The sequence below is a fragment of the Heterodontus francisci genome, chromosome 7 (assembly GCF_036365525.1).
Source record: "Heterodontus francisci isolate sHetFra1 chromosome 7, sHetFra1.hap1, whole genome shotgun sequence".
NCBI classification, from domain to species: Eukaryota; Metazoa; Chordata; class Chondrichthyes; order Heterodontiformes; family Heterodontidae; genus Heterodontus; species Heterodontus francisci.
This window is the reverse complement of record NC_090377.1, coordinates 69,027,766-69,049,334: the sequence shown is the minus strand read 5'-3', so window position 1 is coordinate 69,049,334 and position 21,569 is coordinate 69,027,766. Positions and strand designations below refer to the sequence as shown.

The window sequence follows — 21,569 nt, the reverse complement described above, 5'->3', positions numbered from 1 at the left end:
CAACGTAGTAGACTTTTCTGAGGTTCTTGTGTCATCAATAGTTTCCAAAGTGAGTGTGAGCGAGATGAGAGCAGACAAGAGAGAGATGTTCTTAAACCAGGAGCTTTCTGATTTCAAACACTGTTTTCTCCAATCTAAAACTCACAGTTCAAACCTCTGCAATAAAGCGTGGCTACCCAACCCGAACCCAACCAGACCCGACAACATGTAGGGGTTGGGTCAGGTTGGATCTCTCTTCCGGGTCCAGCATTCGGGCTCGAACTGGGTCAGGCTTGACGTGGACAGTGCTGCCTTGCTCCAGGAAGTAATCTTCAAACGAACATTCAGGACATCAAAGCGGGAAACATGCAGTCCAGACTCCGCACTCTGCAGTAAAGCCTGGCTACCTGTTCGAACCCAACTACATGTGTCGGGTTCAGGTCGGGCCGGGCATTTAAAAAAATTAAAGGACTCTGGCCCGGGTCGGGTTTTAATTTTATACCCATGCCAGGCTTTACTCTGCAATAGTTAGTCATGTGACTAAAACTGGTCTGACCACTTCGATGTATTGGGGAAGCAACAACTGGGTCCCCATTGTTCCAACACTGTCTGTTACTATGCAAATGTCTTCCCAATCAGGGGCTTGCAATTTTAAGTTTTAATGTTAATGTAGCAAAATAATGTGTGCCTCAGTCTTGGCAGGTGGGGGGCTTGCCTGCCAATAAAGACTGACTGGACATAGAATTTAGAATGCAAAACATTTCCAAGAGTATGTAATAGAAGCCAGAACCAACAAGCTAGAGCTGGAACAATATTCAAATATGGGATTTCAACCATAATCTTAGTTAATTGAACCTTACCAATAAAACCTAGTTTCACAAATGAGTGAACAAACTCAAAATAAGGTCCTAAGACCTATGGTGACCTTTTTCCTCACTTGTATTTATTTGTAAACATAAAATTACAGATCTGAGATGCTGTGCCATAAAGCTGTCTGTGCTGAGCAACCGTATTTACTCAATGTTTCATACCAATGTCTAATTCACAAGCATCCCTTCAGAGTCAGACACCAAGTATTTCACCATAACAGGACTGGCTTTCCCTTAATAAGGCCAGATGTGCTGTATCATCTATACAATTCTTACTTTGAAGAAACTGATATCAGACTTCGATGGTCTGATGCTCAATCCCAACAAGACAAGTCAGCAATGAGATGGAGAACCTGCACTATACACCAACAAAAATACTGCCACCATCACTCATTACATTTCGACTTCTACAAAATCCTTCAATAGAAAAAGGCATTCCTCTGAATGCCCACTTAATTTAAAAAGTTGCATTGTAGACCTTCCTAAGAATATTACATTCCCCATAGGGATCAAAACCCCTAACTGCCATTAGCAGAAATGAATAGCATAAACCTCTCGATCACACAACAGAACTTTATTTTTGTCTTAGAAGGGTGACATCATCTTGGAATGAAATACGAGCAAGTGGCTAGAAAAGAAACTCTTGGAAATTATGCTAATTTTTACCCAGAGATGAGGATTTAAAAACAAAAATGAGAATTTTAAAATCAAGACGTTGCTTGACCGGGAGCCAATGTAGGTCAGCGAGCACAGGGGTGATAGGGGAACAGGATTTGGTGCGCATTAACACATGGGCAGCAGAGCCTCAGATAACCTCAAGTTTACGGAGAGGAGAGGTAATGAAGGCATGAATGAAGATTTCAGAAGCAGATGAGCTGAGATGGGGCAAAGTTGGACAGTGTAACAGAGATAAATATAGGCTTAGTGATGGCATGAATGAGAAATCGGAAGCTTATCTCAGGGTCAAATGTGACACCAAGGTTGCGAACAGACTGGCTTAAACTCAGACTGTTGCCAGGGAGAGGAATGAAATCGGTAGCTAAGGAATGGAGTTTGGAGTGGGGACCAAAAACAATGGCTTCAGTCTTCCCGATCCAGTTCCGGATGTCAGATAAGCATTCTGATAATTTAGCAGTGGAGGAGTCAAGAGAAGTGGTGATGAGGTAGAGCTGAGTGCTATCAGCACACGTGAAAACTAACCCCATGCTTTCAGATGATGTCATCGAGGGGCAGCATGTAGACGGGAAATAGGAAGGGGCCAAGGATAGATCCTTGGGGGACACAAGAGCAATGCTGCGGAAGCAGGAAGAGAAGCCATTGCAAGTGAATTTCTGGCTACGATTAGATAGATAAAAATGGAACCAGGTGACAGCAGTCCCACCCAGCTGGACGACAGTGGGGAGGCTTTGAAGGACGATGAAGTGGTCAACCGTGTCAAAGGCTGCAGACAGGTCAAGTAGAACGAGGAGGGAAAGGTTACCTTTGCCACAGTCACAAAGGTTATTTGTGACTTTGATAAGAGCTAGAGAAAGATTGGACACCTGTAGCGTAAAAACGACAAGTGTGGGAGTGGGGGTGGGGGGGCAACTGGGAACCAATATCTGACAGGAATTTATTCTGTTCATTCTCCACAAAGCATTCCCAACGATCTGTTACTTTGTAGTATATATAAATATGCAATGCATTTTCTCATTTCCCTCAATGTCAGGTATCACATCACAAGTTGGTTACACAGGTGTGGATTAAAAAAAAGTCAGAGATTGTAAAACATCAGATGAAAGAGGAATAGATTATAGTAAAATAAAACCTGCATGTTCTAAATCAATTGAGCAGCTTACAGGGATATAATATTCAGAAACTATGGAAAATAACTTCATTTTATACACATGTAATAATCTCAAATAAGAAAAAGAGTTTGAAGTCATTATATAGATACCAAATTAAACCAAAAAAAAACAAACATTCAATTCCCAGTTTTTAGTGTTTAATAGTATGTTTGGTTTCAAACACAGCATTTTAGTAAGTTGTTAAAAAAAAGTAAAATTATTTAGCGCAAACAATTTAATGTGGGAAAGACACACAGGTGCACAGATATTATTTTAATTCCTCTAAATGTTTCCTCTACCTTCCCTAGTGATGATTACACACATCCACACTGCCGCAATTTAAGGCAAGAGAGGATCCAATCCGAGAAGCAAAACAAAGGTGACTCCAAGATGATTATGCATTCTGTACAAAATATCCAATGGAGCCATGTGTATGTGCACCATGGAGAAACAATTTTTGTTTTATCTTTTATCGGTTAAAGCCAGAAACCAGGAACCCTAACTATACTAAATAATGAGGTTGAGGATTTTATTTTAAGAATTTTTTTTTTTAAATACATTTTAATATACAGCTAGGAGTTATACTATTTCTAAAGTTTGTCATATGATGTCCCATTATCTAAGCTGGAGCCTTCAAATACCCATCCCTCAAACAAATGGACATTCTTATTGGATTTGCCAAACTCAAATGCAAATATTGCAAAAGAGCTGAAGTGTCACTTGAGCCAAGTAGACAACTGAACAAAGTTCACCAAAAACAAAACTTTACCAAATTTATATCTAAACCATATCTACATTTTTTCCAGAAACCCAATAGTGATACACAAACTATCAGTAAATAACCAAGAGCCTACACAGTGGTGTCTTAATGTAATCAAGATTTAAAAGTCTGCATCAACTTTTTCTTTAAATATTTTAATAAAATGGTACATCTCTACAGAATTTTGCAGATTTGTTTGATTATACTTCAAAAAAAAAAGTTTTTTCCAACATAGCTTTGTGGCTATTTTGACACAATCACAGAAGAGTACACCACATGAGGCAATAAAATGCTTGCAATAAACACCAAAACAAATGGAAGATTGGAACACTCTCTCAAAGTTCTACTGATTTTGTTAAAAATGCTATAAGAAATTATTTGCTGCAATACAATAGTTAGCACATAGCGTGGGGAACAAATCTTGTCCAGATAGATGACTTAAGTGTCCTTTATGTCAACTTGGCCATGTGAGCCACATGGAAGATGGCAGGATCCCCAAAGATACACTGTACAATGAGCTCGCCACTGGTATCAGACCCACCGGCCGTCCATGTCTTCGCTTTAAAGACGTCTGCAAACCCGACATGAAGTCCTGTGACATTGATCACAAGTCGTGGGAGTCAGTTGCCAGCGTTCGCCAGAGCTGGCGGGCAGCCATAAAGGCGGGGCTAAAGTGTGGCGAGTCGAAGAGACTTAGCAGTTGGCAGGAAAAAAGACAGAGGCGCAAGGGGAGAGCCAACTGTGTAACAGCCCTGAAACAAATTTTTCTGCAGCACCTGTGGAAGAGCCTGTCACTCTGGAATTGGCCTTTATAGCCACTCCAGGCGCTGCTCCACACACCACTGACCACCTCCAGGCGCTTACCCATTGTCTCTCGAGATAAGGAGGCCAAAGAAGAAGAAAAAGATGATGTCAACTGGAAGGGTTTTTTTGAAATGAGATTGATCAGACGCAAACACAAAAGCAAAATATGACAGATGCTGATGAAAAGTCATCAGCTTGAAATGTTAACTCTGCTTTTCTCACTCGATACATTTTCTGTTTTTGTCAAACACAATCTAGTTTCTGTACTGTTAAAACACAAGAAAAGTCTGGATGGAAAAAGTCTATCCAGCTGAAAGCTCATCCTTTCATCCCTCCAGGAATGTTAGAAATTGAAGTGTGCCACGGATATCTTCAGCTTCAGTGATGTCCTACATGTTTTACATTCCAGAGTTGACTCTCACTAACCAGGATCTATAATAGCATAACCCAAGAGATGTAGCAAAGTACCCTCCCTTGACACCACGTCTTTCATAGAAACAAAGCACAGGAGGACAATCAGCCTATCACGCTTGTGCTGGCTCTTTGAGAGCTAACCAATTAGTCCACTCCCCTGTTCTTTCCCCATAGCCCTACAAATTTTTCTTTTAATGATATTCAACTTTTAACTATCCAATTCCCAGTTAAAAATTAGTGTATTGTATCTGCTTCCACCACCCTTTTAAACAATACATTCCAGATCATAACTCAGTGAATTTAAAAAAAACTCCATCTCCCCCTGGCATTTTTGTCAATTATCTTCAATCTGTGTCTTCTAGTTACTGGCCCTCCTGCTAAGGAAACAGTTTCTCCCCATTACTCTATCAAACCCCTCATAGTTTTGAGCATTTCTATGAAATCTCCAGTTACCTTTGCTGCTCTAAGGAGAACTACCCCAGCTTCTCCAGTCTCTCCACACAACTGGAATCCCTCAGCCCTGGTACTATCCAGGTAAATCTCATCTGCAAGCCCTGGAGATCCTTCCTAAAGTGTGGTGTCCTACTTTTGCTGAGGTCCAACCAGTGATTTATAAAGGTTCAGTACAATTACCCTGCTTTTGAACTCTATTCCCTTATTTATAAAGCCACAGACTTTTTTTTTTTTTAAAAACAGCTCCATCAACTTATCCTGCCACTTCACAGATTTGTGTATGCAAACCAAAGGTGACTATGTTACTGCACCCTGTAAAATTGTCCCATTTAGTTTATATTGCCTCTCATTTTTCCTACATGTTTCATACATATTATCATATGTGCTTCTCCAATCTTTCTATAACCAGACTATACACACTTCAGTGAAATTAGACCAAAATTAAACATTAAGCTGTTGTATTTCTCCGACAGCAAGTGAACAAAGACAGCAATAATTATGGTTGGAATTCAAATCAACACAACTTGCCTTCAAACAGTAATACAAAATAATGAACATGCTATGCTTCCCACAATAGTGGATCACCTTTAAAAAAAAACACTTCTCACTGCCCTACTGCACCTTAATCCTGTCTAGCAACTTTCTGTTTAAATTTTATCAATATAGTGCCTTTAACATAGTAAAGTATTCCAAAACACATCACGAGCAAAATCCTTCACTAGATAAAACAAAAATAATCAAGTGAGACAAAGAAGACGACAAGTGACCAGACACATGGCCAAAGAGGTAGGTTCTGAGCAGCATTTTGTAAGGAGCAGAGGTGGAGAGGCAAAGATGTTTAGTGAAGGAATTCCAAAGCTTAGGGTCCAGACAGCTGAAGGCAGGCTGTCCACGGTGGGGTGAAGGAAGTGGGAGATTCACAACAGGTCGGAGTTGGAGGAACGCTTACTTCTCAGGAGGATTGTAATGCTGAATGAGGTTACAGAGATAGGGAGGGGCAAGGCCATGAGAAATTTGAATACAAGGATGAGAAATTTAAAATTGAGCTGTTGGTGGGCAGGGCCAAAAACAATGGCTTCAGTTTTCCCAATGTTTAATTGGAGGAAATATAGGCTCATTCAAGACTGAATACTGGATAAACAAACAGTCTGACAACACCAAGAGGCAGTGGAAAAAAAACATGCATCAGTGTTTGTTTCTGTCCACATTTTATACCAGAAGGATGGCATGAGCTACCATGCTCCATTGCTCGGGGAAATCCTCAAAAATCTTAGAACAATGTAAAAGCAGAGACTCAGCAATGGTCTCTGCCCCCTTTATTCTTGATCTTTGCACCCAAATAGACACTCCGTAGGTGATGACCCAGGAAAATCAGCCCCATAAAGATTTCCTGTGCACTACTAGATCTTCTGCAGTATAGGCAAAGACCATATTGTTACCTTACAACTGTCTGTATAAAGCAAATTACTTCCATTCCTATCTGAACCTTAAAGTGGATACTGGTCTACAAAACATTATTGTATAATTCGGCATAATCCATAACTCACTATCAGACATGATACAGTTGATGGGTACCAAATAAGGAACGTTTTTCAGACTGCTGTAAAAAAAAAATTGTTGGAGCAAATAGTTGGGAGTGTTACTCTACATCCCACATTAATAGAAGATTGATAAACTTTATACAAAAATTAGTTTGGAATATAAATGCCACAGTTTACTAGTAGATTCCAATACAGTTCATCTAATAGAAAACCATTTAAGAACTCCTTCCCAAAATTACTGTTTAGTATTCCCACATATAATATTCACTGCTACTGGCTTCCAGCCTGCTTAAAGCATTTTTTTTTTAAGTTATTAATTAAATGTGTTTATTTGACTGAGATCACCAATCACTTTTTTGTTTTAAAATCACCCAATATCTAGCCTTCTATTATGGGAGTTTGGTGGGGAGGGAGGTTCCTAAAAGTGCATCTTGTAGCTACCTGATCTTGAGCAGTGCCCCAATTGTACAGGGTTCTCACAGAAAGGAGGCAAGGACACAAAATGAAACTAAATAAAGTTAACCATTAAATGAGCAAAACAAAGTTACTTATAATCACTGCAGTATTCAAGTGCGATGTTGTCACACACCATCAAAAGTAAATGCATTTTATGGCTCCACTGTTTTCTGATTATTCTTAATCATAACTTCTGACTAATAAAGTGCTACGATGCCATTGTAAGATATAGTAATAGTTTACACATAGCGTACTTCAATTTTATTCAATCACGGAGGGCTGTTGAACAGATTAAATTTTGCAAGAATTTCTCCTCAGCCTCCACTGGGACGATGGCGCATCCTCACTCACTTCCCACTCCTCAGACTCCATTGTGCTCATGAATCACCTGGTACTACTTCCTCACGACCATTAGTTTTCCCTGGTTGAAAATATCAGAGCTGGTGCCTGTGATTAAAGAAGGAAGTGGTGTGGGGGAGGAATTGGCATAGGTTGGAATAGATAATAGGGCAGAAGGTCTCTGCATGGAACTATAGGATGTGTTTCAGTCTGTCTTCATCTCCCTCATTCTCAGAGTAGGTAGTTGTGTCTGTGCTGTTCTTCCTCCTTCATCATCATCGTCGTCGTCGTCGTCATTGCCACCACAAGCGTGTGATCAAAGGTGCTATGAAATGGCATTTACGCAGAATAACCTGCTCATCAATGCTCAGTTTGGGTTGCACCAGATTCAATGAGCTCCAGACCTCATTACAGCTTTGGTCCAAACAGAGAAAAGAGCTAAATTCCAAAGGTAAGGCGAGAGTGACTGGCTTGACATCAAGACAGCATTTGACCGAATGTGACAAGGTGCCTTAATGAACCTAAATTCAATGGGGATCACGAGGAAAACTCTTCACTAGCTAGTGTCATACCAAACACAAAGGAAGATGGCTGTGGACGTTGTAGGCCACTCATTTCAGCTTCGAATATTGCTGCAAGAGACCCCATTCGCAGTGTCTTAAGCCAAACCAATGACCTTTCCTCCATCGTAAGGTTAGAAATGGGGGTGCTCACTGATGATTGCACTCATTCCATTGGCAATTCCTCAGATAATGAAGCAGTTCATACCCACAACATAGAGCGAGTGCATTAAAAAAAAAAGAGAAAAAGAAATCAACGGGTGATGCCACAGAAAAGCAGGTAAGTGATTGGCTGGTGCATATTTCTCTTTTTCTTTCTAAACTAGGGCATTCGTTTAAACTAGGAACTGGGAAATTAAAAATTTAAATCAGGGCAAGTATAACAGTAAACGAACTAATAATAGTAGTAGCACAGAGCAGGTCTGGAGGCATTCATTAAAATGAATAGTTTAAACAAGGTACTTACCAGATTCTAAAAGAGAGAATAGAGATTTTTCTTTTAGACCATGGATGGGCAGCTGAGACCTGTTGCTTTCAATTCCTCTGCCACGTGGGAACTTCAGGACATTCCTAGTGTCTTGGAGGACCACGTGTGTAGGAAGTGTCTCCAGCTGCTTGAGCAGGAGCTCAGGATTTCTGAGCTTGAGGGGTAGCTGGAGTCACTGTGGAGCAACAGAGCGGATGAGTTTCTTAGATCGCACATTCCAGGTAGTGGTACCCCAGAGGAGGTGAGAGTTCAGGCAAATAGATAGGTGGCCATCCAGAGAGAGTAGCAAGAGGCAGGAAGCGCAGGAGTCGTTGCCACTCTCAAACCAGTACTCAGCATTCGAGACTGCTATGAGTGACAACACCTTGAAGAGTGCAGGCCAGACCAAGGCACCAATGGGCAACGGGGTACACAGGAGGGGACAGCAAAGAGTAGAAATGCGGTCGTTCTAGGAGATGCCACAGTTAGGGGGACAGACAGGCATTTCTGTAACCGTCATCATGAGTCTCACATGGTGTGCTGCCTCGCTGGTGCCAGGGTAAAAGACATCACGGAGAGGGTGGAAAATATTCTGTAGGGCTAAACAAGTCAGCCAGAAGTTGTGGTACACATCGGGCACAATGAGAGAGAGAGCAGGTATTGAGGTCTTATGGTCAGACTTTCAGGAGCTAGGAAGGAAGTTAAAAAATAGAACCTCGAAGGTAATAATATCTGGATTACTCCCAGTGCCACACACTAGCAAGAGTAGAAATGTGAAAATAGCAAATCGATGCATGGCTTGAGGCATGGTGCAGGAAGGAGGGCTTCAAATTCTTGGGACACTGGGACCACTTCTGGGCAGAAGGCACCTATTCAAAAGGTTCAGGTTGCACCTCAACAGGACTGGGACCAAGGTCCTCGTGAAGAGGTTCACTGTGGTTGGGAAGAGTTTAAACTAAAGGCAGAGGGATGGGCACCAGCATAGTGAAGTAGAAAAGAGGAATAAGGTGCATAAAAGACAGAGTGTTGGATAGTGCTACAGAAGGAAGTAATACCATATTAGCTAGGAGCAGACTAAGGAGGACTACAAAGAATACAAGGGCAGGTTTAGATTGGAACTATGCAAACACACAAAGCATGGTGAATAAGTGTACTGAGCTACAAGCACAAACAGCCGTGTGAGAATATGATGCAGTGGCAGTAAAAGTAGTGTGACTTAAAAATGGTGATGACGGAGCTTTTACTATTTAAGACTACGTGTTCAGAAAAGATAGGAAAGGAAAAAAGGGAGTTAGGGTGGCAGTACTGATTAGGGAAGACACTGAAATATTGGAAAGAAGGGATAGCCTTGAGACAGAAAGGACAGAATCCATTTGGTTAGAGTTGAGAAGCAAAAAGGGGATGATCATGCTACTAAGGGCATTCTATAGGCCACCAAATAGTGAGAGAGACAGACAGAGGAGCAAATGTGCAGGGAAATCACAGAGATGTGCAAGAATTATACAGTAGTGATACTGGGGACTTTAATTACCCAAATATTGATTGGGATAATGTTAACAGTAAAGGGAAAGGAGGGGGAGGAATTTCTGAAATGTATTCAAGAGAACTTCCTTGACCAGTATGTTATCAGTCCAACTAGGAAGGCAGCATTGCTGGAACTGGTGTTGGGGGATGAGGTGGACCAAGGTGCCGGGGGGGGGGGGGGGGGGGGGACAATTTGGATAAGAGTGATCATCATAAGGTTTAGATTAGTAATGGAGAAGAGCAAGGAACAATCTAAAAGTAGAACTTCTAAATTGGAAGTAAACCCTGGCTCGGGTATAACATTAAAATCCAACCTGGGCCCAACCCGACCACAGCCAACCCAAACACGACCCAAGCCCTCTAATTTTTTTTGCGCCCGCTCCGACTCTCCTCCATCTGTTCCAGCAGTAGGCTATTCCTGCAGCTGGAATTGTGGAGAATCATGGGTAAGCCTGATCCCATGACTTCCCAGAAGCAGTGCCCAGCCCGACCAAAGCCCGAATGCTGGACTCGGAATTTCGACCCGACCGGAACCCAACACGGGTTTGAGTCGGGTAGCCAGGCTTTAATTGGAAGGACTAACTTCAATGGGATGAGAGATGATCTAGTCAGGATAAAATTACATCAAATACTGAAAGGAAAAAAAAAAATAAAGAGTTTAAAAAAAAACAGGAACGGATGATCTTAAAGGAACAGATATTTCACGTACAGGCTAGAAATATTCCAACAAGGAAGGTAGGGGAACCAAAAACAGGACTCGCTGGATGACAAGGGAGATAGAGAATATGATGAAACAAACAAGGGATGTATGATACATGTCATGTGAATTCTTCAAGCGAGAACCAGGCCAAATACAATAAGTTGAGAGGGAAAGTGAAGAGGAAAATAAGACCAGCAAAGACAGAATATGAGAAAAGAATGGCAGTTAACATTGAAAAGGAATGCAAACATTTTCTGACATGCAAATAGCAAGTAGTAAGAAGCAGGGTGTGACCTATTAGGAACAAAGGCAATATAGGTTTACAGCACAGGGCAAGGCTACATTACTTAATAAGTACCCTGTATCTATGTTTACTCAGAGGATGCTGACAAAATATTGGTAAAAGCAGAGATGGTAGAGGATGGAGTGAGAATTGATAGGCAGGATGTACTGGAAAGGCTAGCTATGCTTAAAAGTGGATAAGTCACCTGATCCGGATGGCTTAAATACCAGGTTGCTAAAGGATGTGCAAGTGAGATAGCAGACGGGCTTGCCTTAATCTTCCAATTTTGCCTAGATACGAGGGAGGTACCAGACGATTGGAGAGTGGCAAACACGACTCCCTTAGTCAAGAAAGGGTGCAAGGACATTCCTAGTAACTACCGGCCAGTTTCACATCAGTGATGGATAAGGTTTTAGAAACAATAATAAGGAAAAAAAACAAGCACTTGGAGTGGTTTGAGTTAATTAAGGAGAGCCAGCAGGGATTTGTAAAAGGCAGATCGTGCTAGATTAATTAAATTGATTTTTTTGATGAAGTAACAGAGAAGGTTGATGAAGGGATTGTAGTGGATGTTGTCTATATGGATTTTAAGAAAGTGTTAGACAAAGTACCCCCTAAAAGGCTGGTTAAAAAAAACTGACGCACATGGAATAGAAGGGTCAATGTCAGCTTGGATAAAATATTGGCTTCAGGACTGAAAACGAGTTGTGGCAAATGGCTGTTTTTCAGGCTGGGACAGAGGTGCTCCCCAAGGGTCACTGCTTTTTTTCATTATACACGCGTGATGTGCGTATTAAAATAAAGTTTCAAAATTTGCCAATGATATCAAACTTGGAGGTGCAGCAATCAGTGATGATTCAAATCAACAGGACACAGATTGGCTAGCATAATGGGCAGACCAGTGGTAGATGGAATTTAATAGAGATAAGTGCGAGGTGATGCATTTTGGCAGAAGGGATAGGGAGAGGCAATAGAGTAAATGGCACAGTTCTGAAGAGTGTAGAGGAATAGAGGGATCTGGTGCATAAATCTTTGAAGGTGGCAGGACATATTGAAAGAGTAGTTAGCAAAGTATACAAGATCTTGGGTTTCATAAATAGAGGTATTAAGTACAAAAGCTGCGAAGTTTTGCTGAACCTTTAGAAAGTTCTTGTTAGGAAACCACTAGAGTATTGCGTCCAGTTCTGGTCACCACACTTAAGGATGTGAAGGTCCTTGAGAGGGTGCAGAGGAAATTTACCAGAATGGTTCCAGGGATGAGGGAATTTAGCTACAAGGTTAAGTTGGAAAAGCAGGCGTTGTCCTCCTTGGAGCAAAAGAGGTTGAGGGGAGATGAAACATGTGCACAACATTATGACAGCTTTAGATAAGATGGACAAAGATAAGTTAGTTCCATTGGCTGATGGAACAAGGATTAGGGGGCACAGGTTTCAGGCAAGAGATACAAGAGTGATATGAGGAAGAACATTTTTTTTTAAACCAAGCGAGCAGCAATGACCTGGAACTCGCTGCCTACGAGGGTGATGGAACAGAGACAGAGAAAATCAAAAAGTAAATTGGATAGGCACTTGGCTGCAGGGATAAAGCAGGGGAATAGGACTGACTGGATTGCCCTACCAAAAGCCGACATGGACTCGATGGGCCGAATGGCCACCTCCTCTGCCATAATGACTCAATGAATGTAGTGGCTGAGCCAAACAGCAGATATTTAAGGGGAAGCTAGATACGCACATAAGGAGAAAAGGAATAGCATAACATTAGAAGATGATAAGTGGAAGGAGACTCATGTGGAGCATAGATCAGTTGGGACAAACGGCCTGTTTCTGTGCTATAGACTCGATTTAACATTTTTGTTGATGCAATGATCAGAGTACCACTCATATACAATTTACAGTAGAGGGGTGCTTTTGAAAATTAGTCTCCCCTTCCTACCATGGTACTGCAGTCTTCCATGGATTGATGTAATATCTCCAAATTCTAAATGTAATATCTCTAAATTTGCAGATGACACAAAACTGGGTGGGAGGGTGAGTTGTGAGGAGGATGCAGAGAGGCTTCAGGGTGATGTGGACAAGTTGAGTGAGTGGGCTAATGCATGGCGGATGCAGTATAATGTGGATAAATGTGAGGTTATCCACTTTGGTAGCAAAAACAGGAAGGCAGATTATCTGAACAGCTATAAACTGAGAGAGGGGCATATGCAGCAAGACCTGGGTGTTCTCGTGCACCAGTCGCTGAAGGCAAGCATGCAGATGTAACAGGTAGTAAAAAAGGTAAATGGTATGTTAGCCTTCATAGCGAGAGGATTAGAGTACAGGAGCAGGGATGTCTTGCTTCAATTATACAGGGCCTTGGTGAGGCCACACCTGGAACAGTGCAGTTTTGGTCTCCTTATCTGAGGAAGGATGTTCTTGCTATAGAGGGAGTGCAGCGAAGGTTTACCAGACTGCTTCCTGGGATGGTGGGACTGACGTATGAGGAGAGATTGAGTCAGTTAGGATTATATTCGCTGGAGTTCAGAAGAGTGAGGGGGGATCTCATAGAAACCTATAAAATTCTAACAGGACTTGACAGAGTAGATGCAGGAAGGATGTTCCCGATGGAGGGGGAGTCCAGAACCAGGGGTCATAGTCTAAGGCTACGGGGTAAACCTTTCAGGACTGAGATGAGGAGAAATTTCTTCACCTAGAGAGTGGTGAGCCTGTGGAATTCGCTACCACAGAAAGCAGTTGAGGCCAAAAAATTGTATGTTTTCAAGAAGGAGTTAGATATAGCTCTTGGGTCTAAAGGGATCAAAGGGTATGGGACAAAAGCAGGAACAGGCTGAGTTAGATGATCAGCCATGATCATAATGAATAGCGGAGCAGGCTTGAAGGGCCGAATGGCCTACTCCTGCTCCTATTTTCTATGAAGGGAAGAAATTTTCAAAAAAACTTACACCAGCAACATGTATACACACATACCTATTAAAAATCTTGATTATACCATCCAGTACAGATGCAAGTTAATGGAAAGAGTTACTGTTATACTAAATGATCATTTATCCACCTGAATAGCAGTACAAGTAGAAAGGTCGGTGTCGGTCACACGGGTCAGACAGTTTCTGGCTTCCCTTTTCTTGCTGCTGCAGTTTATAGTCATGGGAAGATAAACTCAGAAATCATGCATGCACTTCAGACTCACCTGAAGGATAGTTTCCTTCAAGTCAGCCTTTTCTGATTACTGATGTTCACTGAAATGAATGGGAGCCAAATTATGCTTTCATTCACCTCCTACACTACTCTAAATAAAGCACATATGACAAACAGGACAGCAAAATATACTGTCTTGAAATCACAGATCAGGTCCCAAGTGAGGAGACCAACTGATCTTGGAAGCCAAAAATTCAGGTAGCGATGGAGATTATCTTAAGGAATTTGATAGTCAAAGCAGATTATGCACTCAAAATCCAATTCCACATGACAGTATTATACATTATTTGGGGAGTTCCATTTCAGTTGCCTCTCAGGAATCCGTACTGGGATATCTAAACAGATTTATTAATTATCTAATCAAGGTATTTTAACTACATTGTTCAAGATTACATACAACAAATTAGATTGGAAAACTGAAGATGAGAGGTTTTGTCAAATCTATGGCTGATTTAATCAAAGGACTTCCATTCTTTCTCAATTCTGAACTTCAAAACCTTGTGCCACTGATTTCTCTTCAATTAAAGTCATCAAAAGTGTTAATTTGTCACAAATGCCTTGTGCAGATACGAGGGTCAGTTAAGATGAAAGATGCTTTGTCTCAATTTTGAGTAGAACTCACCAAACCAGATCTCATGCCTCCAAAAAGCAAGATTACATTTTATGTAACATTGTTCAGTTTCCATATTATGTAAAGTATTTTTAAAAAACAACACAATCTACTACCATCATCAAAAATTTAAACCAGCTCTGGAACCAGTTCTGATCAAGTATCTACACTGAAACATTAACCTGTCTTCTGTCTTTCAAGGTACTAATTAATGGACCTGCTACACATTCCTAACATTTTCTGCTTTATTTCAGTACTAGATATCTTCCCCCCCCCCCACCCACCCCAACTCCCCTTCCCAACACTTGACTTTTGTTAAAAATTATAGTAATTGCGGAATTCTAAAAACTGGTTCAGGTGCCAGAGGAGAAAGGTTTGGCCAAGTCTTATTTCAATTTCTGTACGCTATACGCTACCAAAATACAAAATTTAAAATTATCTACTTGGTGACCAAGTTCCACACACCAAAGTGGTAAAATTATATCCACAATTCACAACACAATGCATTCCCATCCGTGTTTTTATAAGCATGCAGTGTTACTTTATGGTCTACATGTGATATAATCAACCTCAAGCGGTTTCAAAATTTGACACTACTACTGATACTGGTCAAGAGACATTTAATAAGGGGGAAATTGTACTGAATAGTCAGCAACGAATGGTGTTAAAAAAGTATGTACTAAGGGGTACTAGTTAAACTTTAAGTGAAACTAGAAAAATGGGTATCAGATATAAAAATCAACTAAGAAAGCAAGTTCATGAAATTTAAGTTAGCTTTCGTTTGAGGATGGTAAAAGAAAGAAATGGAAGATAGCACTTATCTGTAATAGTTGTTGACAAAAACTTTGGCATAACTAGTTAGCAGATATGATTATAACACAATAAACTAGTTTTTAAAAATGAAATTAAAGTTAACTATTCCATATTTTAAGAGCTGTTTGGCCGGTATAGAAATATACAAACCACAACAATGAATGTGGACTCGGATTCCTGTATTCAAAATGGAAATGGACAGATTTCTGTTTCATCAAAATAATTTCACTACTTGGAAATATGTTGAAAATCACACAAATGGGCTCACTAACACTGTCACTAAGTTTATGGATGATCAACGATTGATTTCCAGCAAGTCTAGATGAACTCTCTATTTACATTTGGATCCACTAAAGATACAACATTATGCTTTTGGACAAAATTATACAAAATCCCCTGCTGCCACAGATCAAGAACAAACAATTCTTATAAGCATGGAAATACACAGGCTTAGGAGCAGGAAAGGCTAATAAGTATACTGAATACACTCAGTTTCTAGATGAAACCATGGGCAATGAAATCAAATAGCTGAAAATGGTAGTCATCCACACTTCCAAAACAACCTTATAAAATCCATAACCACAATTCTTTTTAATGAGTGTCTTTTGGACTTGCTGCAATAGGTGAAATGATAGTAATCACATGTATTGCTGAAAACAGACATTTTGTCAAAGCTTTTCGTCTTGTAATCAGGACAATCCACAAGAATACCAATGTAAGGGAAAGCAACAAATTGATACTGTATGAAAAAAACGTGCTGATTGGTTGGCAAGTGGACTTGATTGGTAGAGGCATTGCCATGGAGAATGCCTCTATCATTAGTTAACTGTCAAGCTTTGTTCAAAATTTAAATCAGGCAGCTTAACTGATTGGTCAAAGTACTGACCTGGGGAATGAACCAGCGAATGGCTCACTTATTTTGTTCAGCTGAAACAGACACAATGAGTGTACATGTTCTTTCTGTCTGCAAAGAAAGACAGCCCTGTCTATTAATATATGCAGCTTCCAAAAATTTGACCAACAGGTGAAGCTAGCTGTTTCACACTGCTACTATGCAGTAGCAACACGTGTAGTGCTCACCACCAACAGGATGCTGCCGTCGAGCCAAAAAGATGTTCTGCCTATCACACAAATGAGTAATGTGGCATATGAATTTCAATGCCAGTATGATGCTAGGTATGTAGGCCGTACGTTCCAAAGACTGGCGGATCTTGCCTCAATTGCATAGAACCTTGGTTAGACCGCACCTGGAGTAGTGTGCAGGTTCGGTCCCCTTACCTTAGGGAGGAGGTCATTGCCATAGAGTGCAATTAAGTTTCACCAGACTTGTTCCGGGATGGCGCGACTGTCCCATGAAAAGAGATTGGGAAAACTGGGCCTGTATTCTCTAGAGTTTCAAAGAATGAGAGGCGATATCATTGAAACCTACAAAATACCTAAAAGGGACAGACAGGGTAGATGCAACTAAGATGGTTCCCCTGGTTGGGGAGTCTAGAACCAGGGGACACAATTTCAAAATAAGGGGGAAGCCACTTAGGACCGAGATGAGAAGAAATGTCTTTACTTAGACGGTTGTTTCTCTTTGGAATTCTCTACCCCAGAGGGCTGTAAAAACGCAGCCATCGAGTATGTTTAGAGATTGACAGATTTCTAAATACCAATGACATAAAGGGATATGGGGATAGTGTGGGAAAAAGGCATTGAAGTGGATGATCAGCCATGATCATATTGAATGACGGAGCAGGCTCGATGGGCTGAATGGCCGACTCCTGTTCCTATGGACCGTATCAAACAGCATGTCTCTTCAGATATTTGCAATGTGAAAGGCACAGACCATACCCAACCAGCCCGTGCTTGCAAAACTCAAAATAGTGTCCAACCTTAGGTGTGATTCCACAATTGGATAACATTTGCTAAATAATCCTCAGTGTGCTAAAAACTACGCTGACAACCAATTTAAGATTACCAATTGGGCTCAGTGTGGCGCATTTGCACGTACTAGAAGCTACATATATTAATACATAGGGCCCTGTTCTTTGCAGACAGAAAGAACATGTACACACATTGCGCCTGCTGCAGCTAAACAAAGTAAGGGACAGTCTTTCGCTGGTTCATTCCTCAGGGTAATGACTTGACCAGAGTCAAGCTGCCTGGTGTAAATTTCAAACAAAACTTGGCAGTTAACTGTCAGTCACAATAAACTGGTGCATTCTCCAGGCAATGCCTCCACCAGAGTCCACCTGTCAATCAATCAGCATTCTCTTTTCATACAGTATCAATTTGCTGCTTTCCCTTACATTGGTATTCTTGCGAATTGTCCTGATGAGTGCAAGACAAAATGTCTGTTTTCAGCAATACTCAAGTTCTGTACTATTAAACAACTATTAGGAATTACATGCATTTTATTCTCTACATATTCTAAAGTCCAATATCTTCAAATTGACCAGATGAAAAAGCTTGGTTAGGGATGTCTTGAACATACTACTAAAGTGACCAATTGTGTTCCACCAGCAAGCAGCATGCAGTTATACATAATTAGAAGATGAAATACGTGCTACAACTGAATTTCTCTCACCGCTACTACCCTTGAAGTAACTACAGCATACTCTTCTTTCAAATTATCTATTTAAATTATAAGAGCAGTAAACTCCTACCTTTATTTGCATTATTTCAAATTATTGGATAATTCAATGTTTTAGTACATAAGTGATAACTTGAATTATCAGGAATCCACATGCAATACAGTACATTTTCAATCAACACAAAACATCTGAACTATATCATCTTTCCCACCCCACACCTCATCCAAGGAAGGAAGTAACGGTTTTCCAGCATTATGCATATTTTGTATCAGCAACAGATCAGTCAAAATTAACAGTAATATCAGGTACAGATTCATTGTTCTAAATTAACATGGGAATAGAGTGTCTTGGGAGCAGCAAATAGGCTATTAAGTATACAACAGGCATAGCTGTCTGGAAAACATTCAATTCTTGGATGAAATTGGGAGTAATGACATCAAATGGCTGAAAAGGAAAACAACTGAGGACATATTTTCAGATACTTCAACAACAAAAATGCAAACAAATATGCAGTTTTAAAACAGGAGGTAATCATGCAAATCAAGAAAATCAGAAAAATAGATTTGAACAATATTACTACTGTATCACAGGCTTCAACACACCAGAATTTTAAAACATACCTACACATATCTGTCAGTGTAAAGTCTTTTTGGCTCAACAATACTAAACTTCTTTAGCATAAATTGGATACTATGGCCCAAACTGCTGCAAAGTAAAGTAAAGCAAGACATTCTTCCCCAGAGGGCATTGCGTTTCAAAATATTTTCAGGCAGCATTAAAGCATATGAAATTATTTTAGTGAAGATAAAAGGACATGCTTTGTTGTTTCAATTGCCATTTGTGGTTCAATCGCAGTAGTTAATCAATTATTTTCTCAGAATTATAAAACTATGTCAACTTTTGCTAAGTAATTGTTTCCTTCCAAAGTGATTAAATACCAAATGATAGGAATACCGCTCTCAGTATGGTACCTAGATAGACATAATTGTTGGTGAAAAGGCTTAAACCCAATATTAAGTCAACAAATAAAAAGCTCCCACAGTATCCGGTGTGCTGAATATAGAGATCTGTCTTTCTAGATTTATAATGCAATTGTGTAACACAATTTTACAAAAACATACAAATAAAAATCATTCTGGCGACTCAGCAGTTGCTATTAGCTTTCATGCAGTAAAGGCTGTTGTTTCACTTACAATACATATTCTCGCTAATAAATTTAAGAATCCATGCATTTTCTAACTAGTAGCTAATAATTGCATTCTGGAACTTCACTTGTGGATATTTTCCAAATTTTAAATTCTTCTTTCCCTTCCATAAAACTATAATTATATTCTTATGCAAACCCAGAATGACTGCAAAGAGGTGCTTTACCAAGAAACGTGACTAGGGTCTGATCAAGCTAAGTATTTTAGTAGATTAACTGGTGTGTCCATTTACAGTAGTAAAGATCTAAAAATGCGATGGGATTTAAGTTTTAATAAAATTTGGAGGCCATTAGGTTTCGAAACCTTCTGCTTCAGATCGTGGGAAGGATGGCTGCAGTTGCCAAAAAGACAGTCTCCCTTTGATCTGACAATCCAAAATCTCCCCACGCTTTGCTGCGTTGTGCTTTCCATATTGTTTGATACCTTCCACTTACTGTAAAAAAAATCTCATCAGTGACTGGCATAGCCAAAAATGGCAATGGAGTTCAGCCCGCTTGTTACGTTTTCAGAAACAATTTACTTAACCTCTCCAGTATCATGTTGCAAATCAATATGTCAACCGCCAAAACTCGCACTGAAATAAGATCATGGGCTCCCCAAGTCAAGCCCTGACCCTCTTCATCATCTCTCGCTGAGGGGAGGGCACAACACAATGGAGTAAACATAACATGTTACAGCTCCAATAAAACCTCAGCTCCACTTTTTTTGCACTTCATAACCAAAGGTTTGTGGAGCCCGAAGATTTTTTTTTTAATATTCTGAAGCCGATACCAAACCCTAAATAAGTGAGCATAACATTCCGCCTCAGGGTTTCTGGCGTGTGCACCACACGACCAACCATTAGACACCTCATCTCGTGTACCTACTACCCACGGCCTCGGAGTAACCCGCCTGGGACCCGCAGCACTTGTGTGTCACCGCTTCACAAATGGGAGGACAAAAAAAACATTTCAAAAGACACCATAAACCATTAAAGAGAGTCGAGAGTTCAAGCCGAGTGAGTGTATGGAGTAAATTACCTTCTTTAGCCTTTACAGGTGCCGTGTTAGTCTGCAAAGCTCCCGGCGTTGGGGACGTGGAGAACTGGGACCAAGATGGCGTCCCCTCCAAACTTCCACCACTTCCACTGTTACTTTGGACACTCATCAAGCTACTTTGAGACAAAAAAACACACACAAAGTGTCAGCACCGACACAACGCCCCCCCAAAAAACCCTCAGCCAGCAGCAAACTGACGCCGACTCCACACCAAGCAGACCCCCGACAAGAAAGTGTTTTTTATAAAAAAAAAAGCCCAGACCCGCTGTTTTTTTTATACACACACACACACACAGATTTATATATAAATATATATTTTTTCGTGACAAACGTTCACACACCTCTGCAGTGCGTCTTCAAGTGGCCCCGTCACCTTCGCATCAGTTAAGCGTCACGCATCGTTTGTGCAAATACTATCGCGAGGTTCGTGCACCTCAGCGGAAAATAAAATGGCAATAAAGGCAAAAAGCCACAATAATAATAATAAATAATATTGAAAGGAGCAGCGGCCCGACCCGGCTGTCGGACAACAGCTGCCCCCGGCTCTTGGTCAGTGCCTCCTCCGAGCTTGACTTTAAACTTTCCGAGTAAAAGAGAAACCCCCTTGGCCCAGGGACAGGTTTCTAAGCTGCTGCTGTTCAAGGAAACTTCTCTCTCATTGTCTCACTAAACGTCAATAACTCTCAGGGCACCCGCCGCTCACTCCGCGGATTTAAAGCTTCTCATTAAAGGGGCTCCGGCTTTTACTCGGAAAACTATTTTGCGACAATGTCGCGCCAAATTCCTTTATCTGTTTGAAGAAAAAATGAAACTAAAGTAACTGAGCAGCCCCGCCCACAGCTGGATGTCATTCTGATGTGACGTGAACCTGGGCAACTCCAGGGAATGGGCAGCATAGTCAGATACACAATCTTGTTGGAAGTAAATCTTCAGTAAATGTTGTTTCTTTTGTGATAAAGTGGCAGTTTATAATTATCCGATTTTTTGGTACCTCCAGTAATATACCTATCATTCCATTTTCAAAAAAGACAATCACTACTTCATGCATGCTGAATTAAGGGCTACAAGAGCTGGGAAACTCGTATATTACAATATTTCAAACTTTACTTGGTATTTGGGAGTATGTGACAGCTTTATTTCAACTTGTCTACATGGTC

General features: G+C 40.7%; 1 protein-coding gene across 3 annotated transcripts in view; it reads right to left on the bottom strand.

Moving 5' to 3' along the window:
* Positions 1-21,227, bottom strand: part of LOC137372038 (serine/threonine-protein kinase tousled-like 1) — a 250,014-nt gene extending 228,787 nt beyond the window's left edge. Inside the window, exons 1-2 of one of the 3 annotated variants that reach the window (XM_068035354.1) lie at positions 20,754-21,227; positions 20,395-20,528 (exon numbers count right to left, since the gene is read on the bottom strand). In XM_068035354.1, coding sequence (XP_067891455.1) covers positions 20,395-20,521 — 127 coding nt within the window. In that variant the 5' untranslated portion in view covers positions 20,522-20,528; positions 20,754-21,227. Of the gene's footprint in view, positions 1-8,467; positions 8,615-20,394; positions 20,529-20,753 lie in introns of those variants that run through there. The other 2 variants (XM_068035355.1, XM_068035357.1) reach the window with 2 other exon arrangements.
* Positions 21,228-21,569: the final 342 nt, after the last annotated feature.